General features: G+C 44.4%; 1 protein-coding gene across 2 annotated transcripts in view; it reads right to left on the reverse strand.

The window, feature by feature from the left end:
• RGMA (repulsive guidance molecule BMP co-receptor a) overlaps positions 1–11,479 on the reverse strand; it is a 30,659-nt gene extending 19,180 nt beyond the window's left edge. The window contains exons 1-2 of one of the 2 annotated variants that reach the window (XM_087941313.1): positions 11,413–11,479; positions 11,056–11,372 (exon numbers count right to left, since the gene is read on the reverse strand). In XM_087941313.1, the coding sequence (XP_087797439.1) occupies positions 11,056–11,137 (82 nt within the window). In that variant the 5' untranslated portion in view covers positions 11,138–11,372; positions 11,413–11,479. Of the gene's footprint in view, positions 1–11,055; positions 11,373–11,412 lie in introns of those variants that run through there. The other variant, XM_026709436.2, reaches the window with a different exon arrangement.
• Between the last annotated feature and the right edge of the window lie 8,226 nt (positions 11,480–19,705).

The raw sequence follows: 19,705 nt of genomic DNA on the forward strand, positions 1-19,705 counted from the left end.
AGAGGAACAGTCAATTTCTTACTCAACAGCTTTGCTAAGGTGAGACTAGAACTCACCGTCTCCTGGTGATTTGCCCAGTAATCCAGTTGCCTTTCATATTTAAGTTGGACTAGATCAGGGGTGTCCAACCTTGGCAACTTTAAGACTTGTGGACTTCAACTCCCTGAGAATTCTGGGAGTTGAAGTCCACAAGTCTTAAAGTTGCCAAGGTTGGACACCCCTGGACTAGATCTTATTAAAGCCTTCTGACAGAAAGCTGTCCGACTTCTATTTGAAAACATCCATTCAGGAGAGTCCAGTGGCTCTCCAAATTGTAGGTTGCTCCCTCTCAATTAGGAAGGTTTTTTTTTTTTCTAATCTTCAGTTGGAATTGATCTCCCTGCAAATTAAATCCATTATTCCATGTCCTGCATTGTAGAATGGGAACTGATGGATCCTAACTTAATTGCTACCATGATGCGAGCTCCAAATTTTATTTATCTGAAGTTAAATATGACCAGTCCTTTTCGATCTACCCTGGCAAACCAGGTTTAAAATTAAGACTTTTCCCTTGTCCTTCTCTGAATCTATTCCTATTGATCAGGCTCATTTTTCAAAGATCAAAGAAGCTACAGGATCATCCTTGACTTATGACCAGTCATTTAACCATCATTTGAGGTTACAGCAGCACTGAAAAAAGGGACTTATGACTGGTCGTCACACAACTATTGAACCCTCATCCCATAGTCACGTAATCAAAATGTTGGGATGTTTCGCCACAGGCATGTATTTACAATGGTTGTAGCATCCTGGGGCTCTCCGGGCGTTGCCATTTGTGATTTTCCCAGCTGGCTTCTAACAAGTGGAGTCAATGGGAAAAGCCAGGTTCATTTAATGACCACATGATTCACTTTATTACTGTGATTCATTCATGGCAAAACAATATTGTAAAATTGTGCACAACTCAAATAACAATTGACTTGCTTAGAAATGGAAATTCTAGTTCCAAACGTGCACATATGTGAGGGATGACTTATATTTCTTTAGCAAGATTTTCCAAGCTAGATTCTAGATTTCTTGGACTACATTTCACATCATCTGCAGTCATCAGAATAGAATAACAGAGTTGGAAGGGACCTTGGAGGTCTTCTAGTCCAACCCCCTGTTTAGGCAGGAAACCCTATACTATTTCAGACAAATGGTTAGCCAATCTCTTCTTTAAAACTTCCAGTGTTGGAGCATTTACAACTTCTGGAGGCAAGGAGTTCCACTGGTTAATTGTCCTCACTGTCAGGAAATTTCTCCTTAGTTCCAGGTTGCTTCTCTCCTTGATTAGTTTCCACCCATTGTTTCTTGTCCTGCCCTACGGTGTTTTGGAGAAGTTGGGGACAAAGAAGATATAGCAGTCACTAGCCCACTGTGCACCACAGTGGCTAGAGATGAACTTCTTTTTCAGATTCAAATAGCCAGAACTATTGCGAAGCATCACAAGCCTTATTTTAGATCCGTTCTGCAATGTCAAAATCACTTCTGCAAGTGATCAGGTCCAACTTCCCACAAGACCACGTCTCTGTTCCCTGGAGTCTTCCTCGGGAGGAAGAAATGGTGTTGGGGTGGAAAGATGAGCGTATATGACATAGACTCTATGTGATTTCAGACAAATGGGTGTTCAGTCTCTTCTTAAAAGAGAGAACCCATAAATTCTGAACGCAAGTTGTTCCACTGATTAATTGTTCTCAAGGTCAGGAAATTCCTCCTTAGTTCTAGGTTGCTTCTCTCCTTGATTGCTTTCCCTCATTGCTTCTTGTCCTGCCCTCAGTTGCTTTGGAGAATAGGTTAACACCCAACCCCTCTTCTTTGTGGCAGCCTTTCAAATACTGGAACCCTGCTATCATGTCACACACACACACACACAACCCCGTCCTTCTCTCTAAACTAGACGGTTTTGCCATTCACCATCAGCCCAACAAACTTAGACCTCATTCTGAACTTTCCAGCTCCTTGAAACTGGTTTGGAACCTACCTACTGCTGCTATAAAACACACACACACACACACACAAACACACTACCCTTGTAGGTACCCAGGATAATTACGGCAGGTGATTAACAGAGAAACAAGAGTAGAAGAGCTGTGTTGTGGGATTGCCCTCGTAATTACAAAATTTGACAATTGCAGGTTGCAGAGCTCTCGGAAAACGTTTTACAGGCCATTTCCAACCCTCCTAAGAGGAAAAAGGGACGGCTGCGTTTATGACAGAGATGGGCACGATAAGTTCCCTTTGCAGGGCAACTAACTAACCCCAACAGAGACGGTCAATTTCCCTTCCCAGCCTTAATTTTGCAACCCTTCCAATTACGCTGGTTTCTAGCGCTTCCCCTCCCAAAAGCCTTCCCACGCACATCAGATCTGCCGGGCAGATTCTCTTCCAGGTGTCAAAAGCCACTTGGTCTTTGTAGCCAGTAATTCCAGTCTGGATCAGCAACTCACTTGCTTTCCTCCTCAAACTTCCCAGCTCGGCCATCCTGAATCTGCAGTTCTCCCAAAACTTTTGCTCTGCATGTTTGCTAAGGAAGATAGAGCAATCCTGATATTTATCTCAACTCCAAAGGGAGTTAATTGTTTTGCTTTCTTCGGAGGAAAAAAAAAAAGATCTCCGATAAACGTAAGCACGCTTCAAAAGCAGGATGGCAGAAGGTTAGGAGTGTGGATCAGAGGTGTATATAATCAGCAGGTTCTGACCGGTTCTGGAGAACTGGTAGCGGAAATTTTGAGTGGTTTGGAGAATAAATAGATAAAATTCAGTAACAAAGATTAGCCTATACTTAATTCAAATATACCAGTGGTGGGATTCATATATATATATTTTTTTACTACCGGTTCTGTGGGTGTGTCTTGCTGGGTGTGACTTGGTGGGCATGGCAAGGGAAGGATACTGTAAAATCTCAATGCCCACCCCACTTCTGGGGGAAGGTTACTGCAACCTAACCCTCCCCACCCCACTAACCTGCTTTCCAGCTCCGTTCTCCTAGGCAGGGCAACAAAAGAAAACCCAGCCGATCAGCTGGGATTCGGGAGGCAGAGAATAGATGGGGCGGGGCCAGTCAGAGGTGGTATTTTCCGGTTCTCCGAACTACTCAAAATTCCCGCTACCGGTTCTCCAGAACCGGTCAGAACCTGCTGAATACCACCTCTGAAGTATACTATATACTCAGTCATATTTTTCTATTGTTTGGCATTAAAAAATAGACTTTCTGCCTTCTCACAACACACTGGGCATAAATTGGCTTGGCTCTTTTCAGCTTAGCGTGTGCCTAAATTCCCTTTCGCATGGTTATTTTACGGCTCAGTGTGTTGCATGAACACAACGATCTAAATAGCTTAAACCTGCTTACCTATGTTGAAGAGAGACTCAGCAAAGGAACAACCACTGCTCCTGCAGGAGTCAAGAGGCCATTATGAGTAACAAGCCAATCCTTTATGAATTTCTCTATCCTCTTTTGGAACCAGGCAGACTGGCAGCACTGCGACAGTATAGCAGTACCAATAGCATTTAAGACTCGTATGCTGTTTCACAGTGTTTTACATCCCTCTCTAATCGGTTTAAAGAGTCAGCTGCTTGCCCAGAGCCATCTGGGTCCTCATTTTACCCACCTCGGAAAGATGGAAGGCTCAGTCAACCTTGAGCCTGGTGAGATTTGAACTGTGAAATTGCAGGCAGCCGGCAGGCAGCAGAAGCAGCTTGCAGTACTGCACTCTAACCACTGCGCCACTGAGGCTCAGTGCACTTAGACTTATATACCGCTTTACAATGCTTTAGAGCCCACTCCAAGCAGTTTACAGAGTCAGCCTCTTGCCCCTCAACAATCTGGGTCCTCATTTTACCCACCTTGGAAGGATGTAAGGCTGAGTCAACGTTAGTGGGAACTGTTGGAAGGTACTTAACCACTATCTTGATCAGTAACGGAAATGTTGAGCTCAATTATCGTCATAAACTGAGGATTATCTGTGTATTGTCTATATATGACCCTTGGCGGCGCAGGGACCCCTCATTCTGAGGGCTTGGCAGATTAGCTTGGTTCGTTGAACAACCGTGTTACCAACGTAACAATGGCATTGATTCACTTAACAACTGTGGCAAGCAGGGTTGTAAAATGGGGCAAAAGTCAACCACTGTCTTGCTTAGCAGACAGTGGGCTCAATGGTTGTCGTAATCTGAGGGCTACCTGTATTTCAAACTTCTTTCCCACGGTTTCTTTTAATTTTCTAGAGAGTAACATTTTTTGAAACTTCCTCCTTAACACGACAGTCGTTCCTCCCCATTCCCGAGGCCAGGGCTACCGTCTTTTTACAGCATGAGACCAGGAAAGGCTTAAGTGTAACACTCCTATGCTACTGGCTGCTGACATCTCCCCTTCCACAGCATTTACTCAGAAGATAACAGGAGTTAAAACAGCGCCTCCATCCTCAGTCGGCAAAGCCATTGGCACAGGACTTAAAGCCACTTTCGGAAGTGTCTTGCTAAAGGCCTCTTATCTCCCTCTCCTTTTCTTTAGTGATGGTTTGATTCTTAAAGCTGTCTCCAAGGTGCTTTTTCAAAAGGCAGTTGGACTGTTTTCTTCCTTGAGGAGGAGGAGGAAGAGGAGGAAGGAAGGAGAGAGAGGGGGGAGGAAGGAGGAGGAGGAGGAGGAGGAGGAGGAGGAGGAGGAGGAGGGAGAAGGAGAAGGAGGAGGAGGAGGAGGAGGAGGAGGAGGAGGAGGAGGAGAAGGAGAAGAAGAAGAAGAAGAAGAAGAAGAAGAAGAAGAAGAAGAAGAAGAAGAAGAAGAAGAAGAAGAAGAAGAAGAAGAAGAAGAAGAAGAAGAAGAAGAAGAAGAAGAAGAAGAAGAAGAAGAAGAAGAAGAAGAAGAAGAAGAAGAAGAAGAAGAAGAAGAAGAAGAGCTTGAAAACTTTCTTGTGGCTGCTTGGAAGCAAAGCCAAGGGAGAGCAACATTTCCTTCTTTCTATCATTATAAGGACTTGATCTTGTTGAGCTGACAGCTCCAACTCACACGCCCTGAACTTGATGTGGCTTATCTCCAATAACAAAACCAGGACAGAAGACACACAGAATAAGCCTTTCTCAATGTTCAACATTTGAACCCAGCAAGCAACTCTGGCTAAGCCGGTTAGCTCTGACACTTGGTCCTTGGAATCAACAGCATCTTTTCCTGGGCTTTTCCACCACACCCTGGAAACCCCAAAATCCAGCTCAAAGGGGCCCTTTGAGGTGCCAAATCCAACAGGAGCAACAAGCCCGCAGATGCAGCTTCATATTAAAAAGAGGGGTTTTCTTTTTCTCCCCTTCCCAAGCAGCTCTGGAAAGAAATTATGGAGCTTTGCTCCATTGTAACTGATCAATCAATTAAAAAAAAAATCAGTCGAGGGAAATTTAAACGAAGGAAAACAGAGTGAACCAAATAAATACAAGAACAGGGTGTAACAAAAAGTTAAGGGAGACGAATTTGCTTGGAAACTAGCAAGCAGATATGAAAGCGAGAAGGCATGTTGAAAAGAATGGTCTGGCCTAGCAGAAGTAGTAGTTTATTGATTGACTGGTCTTGTGACCTTATCAATAAAATAAAATAAGAATTTAAAAATAAAGTAATAGATAAAATAATGAAAATGATGTAAAGTTAAAATAAAAAAATAAAATAAAATGGAATGGAATGGGATGGGGTGGAATGGAATAAAATACAGTTCATAGTCTAATTTTGGAATAAGGAAGAAATAAAGGGATAACGTACACATAGATTCAAATGAATCTCTCTCACAAAGTCCCCCAATTTGTTCCATATATCGGAGTTCATAGGATCATCATGGCCTTAGCAGTTCTACTCACAATATGTCCAGCCTGAGCCCGGGAGGAAAGGTGCCCATTTGTGCTTGAGATCCCAGTGGGCTGTTCTTTCCAAAAGGTATGATAAAGATTTAAGCCTAAGTGGGGCATAGAACTGAAACTCAAACAAAATATGAGAAATATTTTCAACGGCCGGAGTACCACATATGCAGCTTCTCTGAAAATATGGCAAGTGGGAGAAGCACCCACATTTGACCAGGGAGTCCAATAACACAAACCCTGTTCTAGCTTTGAAACCATGAAAAAGAACATTGCTAAGCCCATCAAAAGTAGAATTCTGTTCCTGGACCCCAGGTTTTTTTTTTTTTTTTTTTTTTTGAGGAGGGGCACATTTCCTGTGGACGCTGTAGGCTAGAACTGCATAACCTGAAGCCTCCTTCAGTTACTCAAATATTTGAGAGCTGTCTTTCCAAAGCCTGCATTCCCCCAAGACCCCCCTGCTTCCTACCCAATGTGACTGAATGATTAAAATACGTGGCATTGGGGCATAGCTGCATTTACAGGATGTGTATGGAGATTCTCAGTTATCCAGGTCATGGTTGTCCCCAAGGTGTTTTTCCAAAAGGCAACTGAACTTTCTTGTTTTGTTTTGTAATTTTTCCTTTTGATCCTCATTCAAGAAGCTTCTTCGGTTTTGCCTTTTCAGGAATTATTTTCAACTGAATGTCAACTCGAAGTCACGTCGTGGCTTTTTAATTTTTCTGTCCTGGTCCAAACCACGCTTGACCCCTTGTAGATTACTCAAAGTAAAGTTTGGACAGGGGACAAATAAAGTCCCTCCCTTGGCATACCAAGCACGAATGTGCACAAAAGCAAGGAAGAAGGATGCAATGCCATCTACAGCCGATTTATTGGTCAATCACTACCATTCTATTCCTACAAAGGAAACTCAAAGTGGTGTCTTAAAAAAAACAACACACAAGCAAACAACGCTTACAGCAGTGTTGCTAAGAGATAAGGGGGGAGGGGTCATTTAATACAGGGTGACTTCAGCCCTGCAGCTCCTTAGAGCCCCACTGATTTAACAGAGCGTAAGTCTTTGCAAATTCTCATCTCTTTCCCCTGCATAAGGGAGACCATTAGCTGCTACAAGATGTGTTGAAGGCTGCAAACTTCCCAGACTTTAAAAAGAGATTAAACAACTTCATAAAAGTAATGAAGAGGTCCAGGAACACCTTGAAAAAAATATTTATGGGTCTTAGTTATCTGAAACGAATGAAGAGGGCCATTAACCCCAGATAAAATACTATACCAACCAGGATAGCCTGGCCCTCGCAAGAGAAACAAAGGCACAAGCTTATCCATTGCCAGAAAGACCCTGTTAGTTAACTGCTCTCCGAGAGAGATTACAACCAAGATGAATTCAGGAAAATTTTAACCCAACCAACCAAGGTTCTTCACAATGCCATCGACCTAAGATTTCTTCATTGATCCTCACCCTTTCTTCCCCATTTTTTTTTTTAAAAAACGGTCAAGTCGAAAGAATACTTTGTAAGTTCCCCACCTCCACCCTAAACCTCTCTTATTATTCATCCTTATTTGGGCTGCTGAGGCTGAAAATAAGGAAATGGATGCATAAACACACCCCAGATCGAAAATCAAGTTCCTTCTTGCAGGGCGATTCAGAGCATGGCGTGTTTTCACCAGAAAAGAATTTTGTACCAATAAAGGAGAGTATCTGTAGCTCAGGGTGGAAATGAAAAGATCCTTGCTGCTCTCTGAGCTTGTTTGGGTTTCTTGCAGATGTTTCATTATCCAAACTAAGTAACACCATCACTTATCATCACTAGCATTGACGATATTACTGGTTTGGGTAATGAAGTGTCTTCAAAACAAACAAACTGTAAATAATTCTAAAGTTGACTGTAAAAAATATGATTTCTGTAATACAATTGTCAAAATCTGGAATGCCCTACCTGATTCAGTTGTCTCAGCTACAAATTTTCATAGTTTCAGTCACAAATGGACTTCCATCATACTTAAGTGGTTAGTGGAGCAGGCATGCATAAGAGCACTAACGTCTTTATGATGTCCCTGTCATTGTATTTTCATTCTCTTATTCTCGTTCTCAGTTTTTTTGTTTGACAAATTCCCATAAATAATAAACTAAACTAAATAATAATAAACAAACAAGCTCAGATAGCTCAAGGACCCCTCAAAGAATTTTGGATTTGCTTGGACTCCATAGCACATGGAGATGGGCAGTTTAAGGGACCCAAGACTATGGCTTTTTACTAAAGGATTATCTGTTTCCCAATTCATGACAATTAGAACAAAGTGTGAACATTAAGAAACAATGGTGGTGGAGTGATTATAGTTTATGGCACAGTCAGTCAGATGTTCCAATAGGAGTTGGCATTTTTATTCACCCATCGAGTCCTTCCCAAGGATTTAGGATAAGCCAGGAGGTTGTTGTTATTATTATTTAATTTACTCTTCAATTCAATTCATAGTCTGGGACTGGTAAAAACTTAACAGTTCAAGTCCTAAACCAAGGGCCTAAGAACTGCTAAGGTAGTACTGAGTATGTAGGCCATTCCAAGTAAGATGGTTTTTTTGCAAAGTCAAAATATTCAGGTCTAATAAGTTCAAATTTTCCATGTAGCCAGGCAGCCCTTTGGGTATTGCTCCAAGGGCTCCTATTACTACGGGTACAACCATCGACTTCTTCCTCCACCGTTGCTCAACTTCAAGTTGCAAATCACAATATTTCATTTTTTTCCCTTCAATTTGTGCATCACCTGGTATTGCAATATCAACGGCCCTGACTTTTTTCCACAATAGTGATGCCAGGCATGTTGTGGGCCAGTTGTCTGTCTATTTGGATCTGAAAGTCCCACAGGATGTTGACCTGTTCATTTGCAAGAACTTTGTCAACTTGTGATAATGATGATAATATTATTATTGTTTTGTCTGCACACTCAAGCAAGACATACACACAGGTGTTAATAAGCTGGATGATCTTTGTTTCTAATAAAAAAAAATATTCCCCTGGCAGTCATCATTTCTCAGCTCCGCAAAGGGGAGGTTTTGAAAAGAAAAAAAAAAAGGCACTGCAGCCTGTATCAACAGACAAATTACACCTCGCGCATTGCCCCCTTTCTCCTGTTCGTCCCCCTCCTCTCCATCGCCTGGAGTAAACGGCGCGGGGAGGGAGGTGGGGGGAAAGAAAGCCCAGCGGCCACGAAATTGGAGAGTTTTGGAAGGGAACAACTCCGCCAGTGTGAAGTTACGCTCCCCTCCCCCAACGAAAACAAGCATGCAGGAATTTGCAAAGCAGGATCTGCCAGAAACGCTGTGAAAAAGCAGTGGGGGAATTCATTGGAAACAGATGGCGTTTTTCAGCTGCGATGCTGAAAAATTCACTCCTTTCCCGACTTAGTAAAAACAAACTGGGGGGGGGGCGAAGAGGAGGAGGAGGAGAAGGAGAGTAGGAAAAGAAAGAGCAGAAGAAAAAACAGAAGGAGAAAGAGAAGGAGAAGAAAGGAGACAAAAGAGAAGAGCAAAGAAGAAGAGAAGAAAAGGAGGAAGAAGAGAAGGAGAAGAAAGAAGAAAGAGTGGAAGAAAGAGAAGGAGAGAGAAAGAAAGAGGTGGTTTTGGAAATCGAGGACCCGCCTGCATCTAAGCAGAAGGAAAGCTCCCAAATAAATAAAGAGCGAGTCAAGAGGGGGGCGGATGCGAGGAAGGAGGAATCAAGAAAAGAGATCAAAACATTCCCATGTATTTTTTTTTCAACAGCTGTCGTCCTTTGGGTTTGAAATATTATTGCATAGATCAACATCTGGCAACCTTGTTAAAGCATAGAAACAAGCGCTTAGCAGCACAAGAGAAGGTTCCAGCCAGGAAATCCATCGGCCGGCATAAGTCTTTCCACAAATTTCTTTTCACCCACCCCCCCCCCCCCGCGTCCCCCTCCCCAAAAGCAGGCATCCAAATGTCCATTCCTTTCTGTTTCATTCCCGTCTTCGCCCCCCCCGCCCCCCCCCCATCCTAAAGTTTGCGAAGAACAATAAAGTAGCATAAAACGCAGGACGGAGCAAGTGAATTCTGCTGTCAGGTCCACGGCGCCATCTTCCTCCTCCCACGAGACCCCCCGCCCACTCCCACCCCCAATAAAAGAAAATCAAATCGTAATGCAAAGCCTGAATAAATTGAAGCGAAAGGCGACGGGCGACGCGCGTTTGCGCGCACTGATTTCCAGAGGTTTTGCGCTTCCTTTTGCAAACTCTTAAAACAACCTCTAATCGGGAGGGGGGGGGTGTCTCGAAACGAGAAGGGCCTTCTCTAGAAAGAAACCGGGGAGAGGGGGGGCTGCAACTTCTGAAAAGGTCTTGGGGGGGCGGGCACGGTGGATCTTTTCGGGACATCTGAGCCCTTGAAAGAAGAGGTCTGAACGGGAGAAGCAGATTCCCCGAGGAAGAGAGATCCCGTAGGGATTCGGAGAGCCAAAACGAGCCACACCGGGAAGAGAACAGCCTAAAAAACACCGCATTCAAAACGGCAGCGCGTGAACTGTGCTAAAGCGACGTTTAGGGACCCCCCCGAACAACGGGCTCCATCTCGGAATAAGCGTCCCGCAAGCGAAGGAGACGCCGGCTGCCTGCAAAATCTTACCCGCTGTTTTGTCTCCCGCTCCCCGCATTTGCAAGGCAGGCCGGTGCGGGGCTGGAAGGAGACCCCCCCACTCCTCCCACCCCCGGTAACGCTTCCCAGCCTAGACTCCAACTAACTATCCAGAAGGGTTTTTTTTCCAACTCTTGCTCTTCCAAAGCGACTTTCTTTTGGCCGTCTCTCTCTCTCTCTCTCTCTCTTTTTTGCAAGGGAGACTCCGTCTTAGGCGAGAGACAAAGGCCGAGCGAAGGAATACTATATACGGGACGCGTTTCTTTTTTTCCTTCTTAATTTTATTTTGAACAAAAGGCAACCGGCCAGGGATGGGGCCAATCCGGCTGGGTTTAAAAAAAAAAACCACCGACCCGGCTCTAATCCGATGCTTTCTAGGAGGGGAGCCCAGGGCCGAAGGACGAGGCCTCGGGGGGGCAGCAACAGCCCGTCGGAAAGGGGGAATCCGAGCAAAAAAAAAAAAACCCCAAGGAAAGTTTCCAAGATTTAAACCAACACAAGAGCAGACAAAACAAAGGGGACGGACGGGGAGGTGGGAAAAGACCCGGCGCTGCTTACCTGCGGGGAAGATGGAGAGCCACAAGAGGAAGAACTGGATCAGTCCGAGGGCTTTCGCGCTTGCCCCTTTCCCCATAACCATCCATCCAGCTTCCGATCTAACCACTGGTCTCTCCCTGTAAGAAGAGTGGTTTCCAGGGAGAAGGAGAGGTGCGGGGCGGAGGGAGAAGGGAGAAGGGAGAAGTGGCGGCAGGAGGAGGAGGAAGAAGAAGAGGAGGAGGAGGAGGAGGCACGGAAGGAGAGAAGAAAACGAGATCAGCAGAAGAGCACACAGAGAAAACGGAGCAGCAGTCAAATACGTGTGTGTGTGTGTGTGTGTGTGCGTGTGCGTGTGCGTGTGTGTGTGTGTGTGTATAGATATATATAAAGGGAAAAGGCAAACTCGAGCGCCCGGTGGCGCAGCGAACTCCGGCAGCAGCCGCAGCCAGCCGCCTCGCAGGAATGCCGCCTTCCCTCCGCCCTTCCCCGCCCCCGTCTCTCTTCCCTGCAAACAGCCCCGGCCGTCAATCACCCCTCCGGCCTGCCAATGGGCTCCCGTTGCTCGCTCGGCGTGTCTAAGCCGCCACCAGGCGCGGGGTCCCGCCTGCCCGGGCAAGGCGGAGATCGGGTGCCCGGCCAATCGCGCCAAAGGCAGGAAGCGAGGCTGCAGCTGGATGCCAGGCGCGCCAGCTTGGAAGGCGAGCGAAGGCGGCGGCGGCGCCCCAGCCGAGAAACCTGGCCGGGTCCTGCGAGCCTCTTGAAAAGCGGCCCTTTCCCATGCAGACGGAATGCAAAAAAGAAAAGAAAAGAAAAAAGAGGGGAGTGGGAGAAGGACCGGGTGGCCGGGATTCTGTCCCCCTTGGAAAGGATTTCGGAGTGGTTTCTGTACCTATCAGAAGAGAATAACAAGAGCTGGAAGGGACCTTGTAGGTCATCTAGTCCAACCCCCTGCCCAAGCAGGAGATCCTCTGCCGTATGGCAGTCCAGCCTCTTCGTGAAAGCCATTCCATCCTTCCGAGGTCGGTCAAATGAGGACCCCGATGTTTATAACAGATAACAGATAATCAGAGTTGGAAGGGACCTTGTAGGTCATCTAGTCCAACCCCCTGCCCAAGCAGGAGATCCTCTGCCGTTTCTGACATATGGCAGTCCAGCCTCTTCCTGAAAGCCTCCAGTGATGAAGCTCCCACAACTTCCGAAGGCAACTTCTGTTCCATGGGTTGATTGTTCTCACTGTCACAAAATTCCTCCTTATTTCCAGGTTGAATCTCTCCTTGATCGGTTTCTATCCCTTGTTCCTTGTCTGGCCTTCAGGCACCTTGGAAAATAGCTTGACCCCTTCCTCCTCTCTTGCCTTGCCTTCAGAAGTTGTGGGAGCTTCATCACTTGGAAGCTTTCAAGAAGAGACTGGGCTGCCATCTGTCAGAAATGGTGTAGGGTTTGCTTGGGTGGGGGGTTGGATTAGATGACCTACAAAGTCCCTTCCAATTCTGTCAATCTGTATCCCTCTTATCTGTGGCAGCCCTTCAAATATTGGAAGGCTGCTATCATGTCTCCCCTGGTCCTTCTCTTCTCTAGACTAGCCAGGCCCAGTTCCTGCAACCGTTCATCATATGTTTGAGCCTCCGGTCCCCTCATCATCCTGGTTGCTCTTCTCTGCACTCTTTCTGGAAAATAAACTGACTATGGGCTACACAGTTTATGGATTGTGATTTTAGTATAGTTAGACCATCTATAATTGAGAGACTGGATTTTATCATAGATTTTATGTGTTATTTATTATTTTATTATAAAAAATTAATTGTATATTTATTGAGTGTTTTTATTTGTTCTGGTCTGTGGTCTCTGTTTGTAATAAATTGAACTGAACTGAAGAAGCTTCTTGAATGAGAAGTGAAATGTTTTCAAAGGGAAAAAACAAAATCCAAGAAAGTTTAGTTGCCTTTTGGGAAAAAAAAACACCTTTGGGGACAGCCGTGAACTGGAATGATGGAGAATCTCCATAGACTTAAAGAAAGAAAAGGTCTACGCAATTCCTGCCCTGGCTATTCCCGCAGGCCTCTCCCCCTCCCTGCCTCCCTCCCCCAAACCCAATTCAGAGGAAAATTTGGCAAGGCTGCCCCCCCCCCCACCCGCTCCAATTTCTCAAAGGGTCCTGCTACAGGCCAGAGAAATTTTGCTTTCTCCCTTTGCATCTCATTCTACGAGATCTTCTCTGGCGAGCAAGCGGTGAGTTGCGGAGGGGAGGGAGAATCGGAGGAGGAGAGCTGAGCGGGTTTGACCTCCCCCAGCCAGGCGGTGGTGCAGGCCAGAAGGGCCCCCACGTGTGCCGAAAAAGGGAGCCGTCTCTACGGGGCCGAGCGGAGGCTTTGCAGACGAACAAAGACTGCCTTGTATGTGTAACTCTTGTGTGCGCCCAACTTGGCAGATGGTACCTTTCGCTCTCGCCTCCCGCAGGAGACAAGGCTGAGAGGTAAACTTCACACTTGTGGGCTTCTTCCACAGTGGGCTGGGAACCATCCATTGTCTATTTTGATCTCTGCAGGGAGCAGCCCTGCCTTTTGCTCGGTCGGAGATGGATTTCCAATCAAGGATATTCTCCCCCCACCCCTTCTCTCTCTGTCTCCATCTTGTCATCCCGCTCCCCATTGCATACATTTCAGCTGCATCCTCCATCTGCACTGGGGATCAAGGGGGTAGCCTCTAAGCCAGGAGTGGGCTGCGAGGGGGTTTTGCAGGGGTTCAGGGGAGCCCCTAGCTAAGATTCTGTCCACAAGTCTTAAAGTTGCCAAGTTTGGAGACCTCTGGCTTAGAGCATACATTATATAGCAATAGCACTTAGACTTGTATACCGCTTCACAGTGCTTTCCAGCCCTCTCTAAGTGGTTTACAGAGTCAGCCTCTTGCCCCTAATAATCTGGGTCCTCATTTTACTGACCTCAGAAGGATGGAAGGCTGAGTCAAACTTGAGCCAGTCAGGATTGAACTGCTGACAACAAGCAGTAAGTTAGCCTGCAATGCTGCATTCTCATGACTGTGCCACCACGGCCCTTCCTTCCTTCCTTCCTTCCTTCCTTCCTTCCTTCCTTCCTTCCTTCCTTCCTTCCTTCCTTCCTTCCTTCCTCCTTCCCTCCCTCCCTTCCCCCTCCCTCCCTCCCTCCCTCTCTCCTTCCTTCCTTCCCACTTAGCTCTTAGACTTATATACCACTTCACATGCTTTCCAGCCCTCTCTGAGTGGTTTATGGAGCCAGCCTCTTGCCCCTCAACAATCTGGGTCCTCATTTTACCCACCTCGGAAGGAGGGAAGGTTGAGTCAACCTTGAGCCAGTCAGGATTGTGGGAATCGAACTCCTATGAGCAGAATTAGCCTGCAATACCGCGTTCTAACCACTGTGCTACCCTGGTTAAATCTATATCATTTTACCCCTCATGTGGTCTGTGGGCCACCTTGCTGTGGAAGAGCTTTTCATAATTGCCAAGACAAGTATGCTTGCTAATTCAGTCCCTTTGCAAAAGAAACTACAAATCCCATCACCCCCAGCTTGGTTGTGCAAATGCTGATTTAAGGGTGTGTCAAGTGCAGCTGAACATCTGTATTGCTATTGACATCTGCTCAAGAACTGTTGTGAATGCGAGTTTCATTTATTAATTATCTGGACATTTTATGTTCCTGACAATAACTGAATTCCAACCCTGGTTAACGAAACACACTTCCTATGTTCTTTTAATATGCAACGCCAACGTCAGTGGTGGGATTCAATTTTTTTTTACTACCGGTTCTGTGGGCGTGCCTCTCCCCTTCCCATCCCACTAACCTGCTTTCCAGCTCCGTTCTCCTGTGCAGGGCAACAAAAGGAGACCCAGCCAGTCAGCTGGGACTCAGGAGGCAGAGAATAATGGGGGCGGGGCCAGTCAAAGCTGCTATTAGCCAGTTCTCCGAACTACTCAAAATGCCTGCTACTGGTTCTCCAGAACTGGTCAGAACCTGCTGGTTCTCCAGAACTGGTCAGAACCTGCTGAACACCCACCTCTGGCCTACGTCATTAAATGTCCCATGGTTTAGGGTGGCATCCCCAACCCTCGATCCATGGACTGGCACTGGGCCATGAATGTGGCATGTCAGAAAACAGGCCGTTGCAAACAAGTGAAGGCCCATCCGTGGGATGCAGGCAGTACATGAAACCATGCCCCTTATGGTCCATAGAAAAATCTCTCTCCACAGAACCGGTCCCTGGTGCTCAAAATTTTGGGGGGCATTGATTTAGGGTGACACACTGAATCACTCTGCATGGACCTGAACAACTAGACACAAGAACAGTTTTTCCCTTGGAGGGCCATCACTCTGCTAAACAAATAATTCCCTCAACACTGTTCAACTATTACAAAGTCTGCGCTACTATTACTGTTAATCTTCTCATCACTCCTTATCACCCATCCCCTCCCACTTGTGACTGTAGGACTGTAACTTTGTTGCTTGTATCCTTATGATTTATATCGACTTTTTCCTAATATGATTGATTGCTTATTTGCACCCTATTATTAAGTGTTGTACTTTATGATTCTTGACTCTTGATGAATGTATCTTTTCTTTCATGTACATTGAGAGCATTTGCACCAAGACAAATTCCTTGTGTGTCCAATCACACTTGGCCAATAAAGAATTCTATTCTGTTCTATGGAAAGACAAAGAATGGATTCCTACAACTTTCTTTCTTCTCAGCTCTCCTTCTCCATTTAATGCTAGCCTTGCATTGTTTACGCTACAGCCTAGCACGCCACTCAAATTTTAAAAAACAACAAGAGATTGATGGCACCATTTAGAGATTTTATCGGAACGTTCACCACACATGATTGTTTTCTTGTGCTGAAAAATAGGAAAAGGAAGGTGTGTGGGATATATTCGATACCTTGAATTAATTTTAAATATAATAAAGGTGGGAAATAGATTAGGTTAGATTAGGTTAGATAGATAGACAGATGATAGATAGATAGGTAGGTAGGTAGGTAGATAGATAGATAGATAGATAGATAGATAGATAGATAGATAGATAGATAGATAGACAGACAGACAGATAATAGATGAGAGGGAGAGGTAGGTAGGTATATAGCTAGATAGCTAGATAGTTATAGATAGATGATAGATTAAAAAAAATATGAATGATGCACTATAGATGGCCAGATATGAGATTTAAACTGAAATCACTTAATAAGGCCTTCCAGATACAGCTGGATGATGCCCCAACACCCCAAATCCCAGCTAATGCAGCCTTTGAGATTTCTTCCAGTTATGGCTGGCTCTTCGATAAAATCCCAGTGAGAATGCTGTTTGAAATGGTGGAGGTTTGGGTTTCAAGTCAGCCACAGGCCACTGTTTGGAGAACGTCTGCTTTATGCCACATTCTTATTACAGGTCTTGTTTTGTGATTTAAGAAAACCAAAAAGCAAAATAGGTATTTTTTTAAAAACTCCAAATAAGATTATATATATGTAGCAACGTTTCGGCAGAATCTCATCTGCCATCATCAGGCTTCTGTATAGAATGGGAAAATACCCAAACAAAGCTGAATACCATATATATAAATACCCAAAAAACTTAAGTGTGTGTATATATATATATATGTATGTATGTATATATATATATATATATATATATATATATATATGTATGTATGTATGTATGTATGTATGTATGTATGCATATATGCAGGTCTTGGCACGTTCAGGTCTTTTCCCGTGTAAGATTGAAAGCATCTTGGCAATGTTTCAATGAGTCCCACTCGCCATCTTCAGGCTGGTGCTTTTAGCTTCGTGCCTGTGCGAGCAAAGCGTGATTGGAGCTGCTGTTTCCCTATATATACTGGTGGGGGTTATATATAGGGAGCTCCGATCCCGCTTTGCTCGCACAAGCACAAAGCTGAAAGCACCAGCCTGAAGATGGCGAGTGGGACCTCGAAGCCTGATGCAGGGTTTTCCTTTTCCCCTCAGGCCTCAAAAACACAAGCAAAGGGTATGTTGTGGTGGGTCTCTCCCTTCGATTTAAGTCCATCGTGAACCGCATTGACCACAGTAGATGGCACTGTTCTCCCTGGAGCGTGGGGGGGCGTGGGGGGGAAATGTTTGGCTCGATGGGGAGAATTGCATATTTAGAATAAATATCCCCTTAAACCGCAGGACCTTACAACTGTTTCCCAGCTTCCCATTAAAGTCTCAATTTTGGGGAAAGGAATCCATCTTGGTGGGAGGTGAGGTCAAATTGGCCACACTATTGTAATTGGAATAAACATGCAAATAAGAATTTATTATAGGATTGTTATTTAAGATATATAATTATTTAAGGAATATACAAGAAAATCAATAAGATAGTGTGGAGAAGGAAATGTCACGTGGAACCTGATGAAGAACATATATGTATATAGTATATGGTAATAGATAAAATGATTGTATTGTTGCTAGAATATATAATTTGTTAAATGAAAAAAAAAAAAGATGGAAAGTATGTGTAATGTAAGGGATTAGAAAAGGACCTAGTGTTAAAAATATAATGGGGGCAAAAGTAATATCAACAAGGGGATGAATACTGGATAATATGAATTAAGGTGAATTTAGGAATGATTAATTGAATGATATTCTTTGATGAAATTTGCAAAAATGATGATTACAAGAACATGTATAAAAATGATGATATTAAGAATATAGGGACTGCTAGCAACATATGAGAATGTTGAATGAAAAAAATGGTAATAGGTAATAATATAAAATCAGATAAGAAAGTTAATAGTTGGAATATGTAATTATGGTCACGTTTGCTTTAAAATGTTAAAGACCTGGAACCACACTGTCCGCCCAAAGATGTATTCAAAGAAATAAAAATAAAAAATGTATTTAAAAAAACTGGCCACAATCGAGAAGCAGGCTCAAACCAAAGCAAAGATTTGAGCATCGCAAATGTTAAACTGACAAGTACACCTACACACTCCTGTTTAACAACAAACCAACGGGCTTAGTGAAGACACGGTGAGAACTCTCCCCGGTGAAGATGAAAAATTACTCTATGTATGACGTGCTATATTATGAAGCTGGACAATGACGGCCTTGGATTCAATGAGTTGGGGCAGCCAATGACTGGAACTACTCTACCTGTTAGTGCAAGGAGTCCTCAACTTACAACCAGAGTTGGAACCAAAATTTCTGTGGCTAAGGAAGACGGTTATTAAGTGAATTGCGGCCGGGCACGAATGATCAGATCCATAACTGCAGAGTTCACACTGGCTACTTTATTGTTCTGTGCTTGTTTTACAAGAATCTTCCCAGACTGGCAATTTTTGTTGAAAAAGGACCTGATAAGGCTCAAAGGCCTTCAGCAGGAACCAGACCTTGCCCTCTTGTGTTTACGTAGTGAGTCCATGCTAATTCCCTATTTGATCCCTCCTCCCAACAGGGGATGATTGTTCTCCAATATCTGCCCCTGTATGGCCTTTTTTTTGTTGTTGGTTTGATTGTTAAGCAAATCATGCAATTGTTAAGCAAATCCCATTGATTTTGCTTGTTGGAATCCAGCTGGGAAGGTCACAAATGGTGATCACGTAATCTTGGAACACTTGCAAACATAATAAAATATATGTCTCCTTCTAAGTGCCCTAATTTTGATCACACAACCATGGGGATGCTGCGGCAGTTGTAAGTGGAAGGACCAATTATAAATCACCTTCTTTTCAGTGCCATTGTAACTTTAAACAGTTGTTAAACGAATGGTTATAATTCAAGGACTATATCAGCTACAAAGGAAGCTTATAAGGGCTGGCATTGCCATCCTGGTTTGTTTAGAGCATGTATAGGTGAAACTGGAAAAATTAGAATATCGTGCAAAAGTTCATTTATTTCAGTAATGCAACTTAAAAGGTGAATCTAATATATGAGATAGACTCATTATATGCAAAGCAAGATAGTTCAAGCCGTGATTTGTCATAATTGAGATGATTATGGCTTACAGCTCATGAAAAACCCAAATCCACAATCTCAGAAAATTAGAATATTGTGAAAAGGTTCCATATTCTAGGCTCCAAGTGTCCCACTCTAAGCAGCTAATTAATCCATAACTCCTGCAAAGGGTTCCTGGGCCTTTAAATGGTCCCTCAGTCTGGTTCTGTAGGAAGCACAATCATGGGAAAGACTGCTGACCTGACAGTTGTGCAGAAAACCATCATTGACACCCTCCATAAGGAGGGAAAGCCTCAAAAGGTAATTGCAAAAGAAGTTGGATGTTCCCAAAGTGCTGTATCAAAGCACATTAATAGAACGTTATGTGGAAGGGAAAAGTGTGGAAGAAAAAGGTGCACAAGCAGCAGGGATGACCACAGCCTGGAGAGGATTGTCAGGAAAAGGCCATTCAAAAGTGTTGGGGACTTTCACAAGGAATGGACTGAGGCTGGAGTCAGTGCATCAAGAGCCACCACACACAGACGGATCCTGGACGTGGGCTTCAAATGTCATATTCCTCTTGTCAAGACGCTCCTGAACAACAAACAACATCAGAAGCATCTTACCTGGGCTAAGGAAAAACAGAACTGGTCTGTTGCTCAGAGGTCCAAAGTCCTCTTTTCTGATGAGAGCAACTTTTGCATCTCCTTTGGAAACCAAGGACCCAGAGTCTGGAGGAAGAATGGAGAGGCAC

This window comes from Pseudonaja textilis, chromosome 13, assembly GCF_049901715.1.
Source record: "Pseudonaja textilis isolate UNSWEBS1 chromosome 13, rPseTex1.2, whole genome shotgun sequence".
NCBI lineage: Eukaryota > Metazoa > Chordata > Lepidosauria > Squamata > Elapidae > Pseudonaja > Pseudonaja textilis.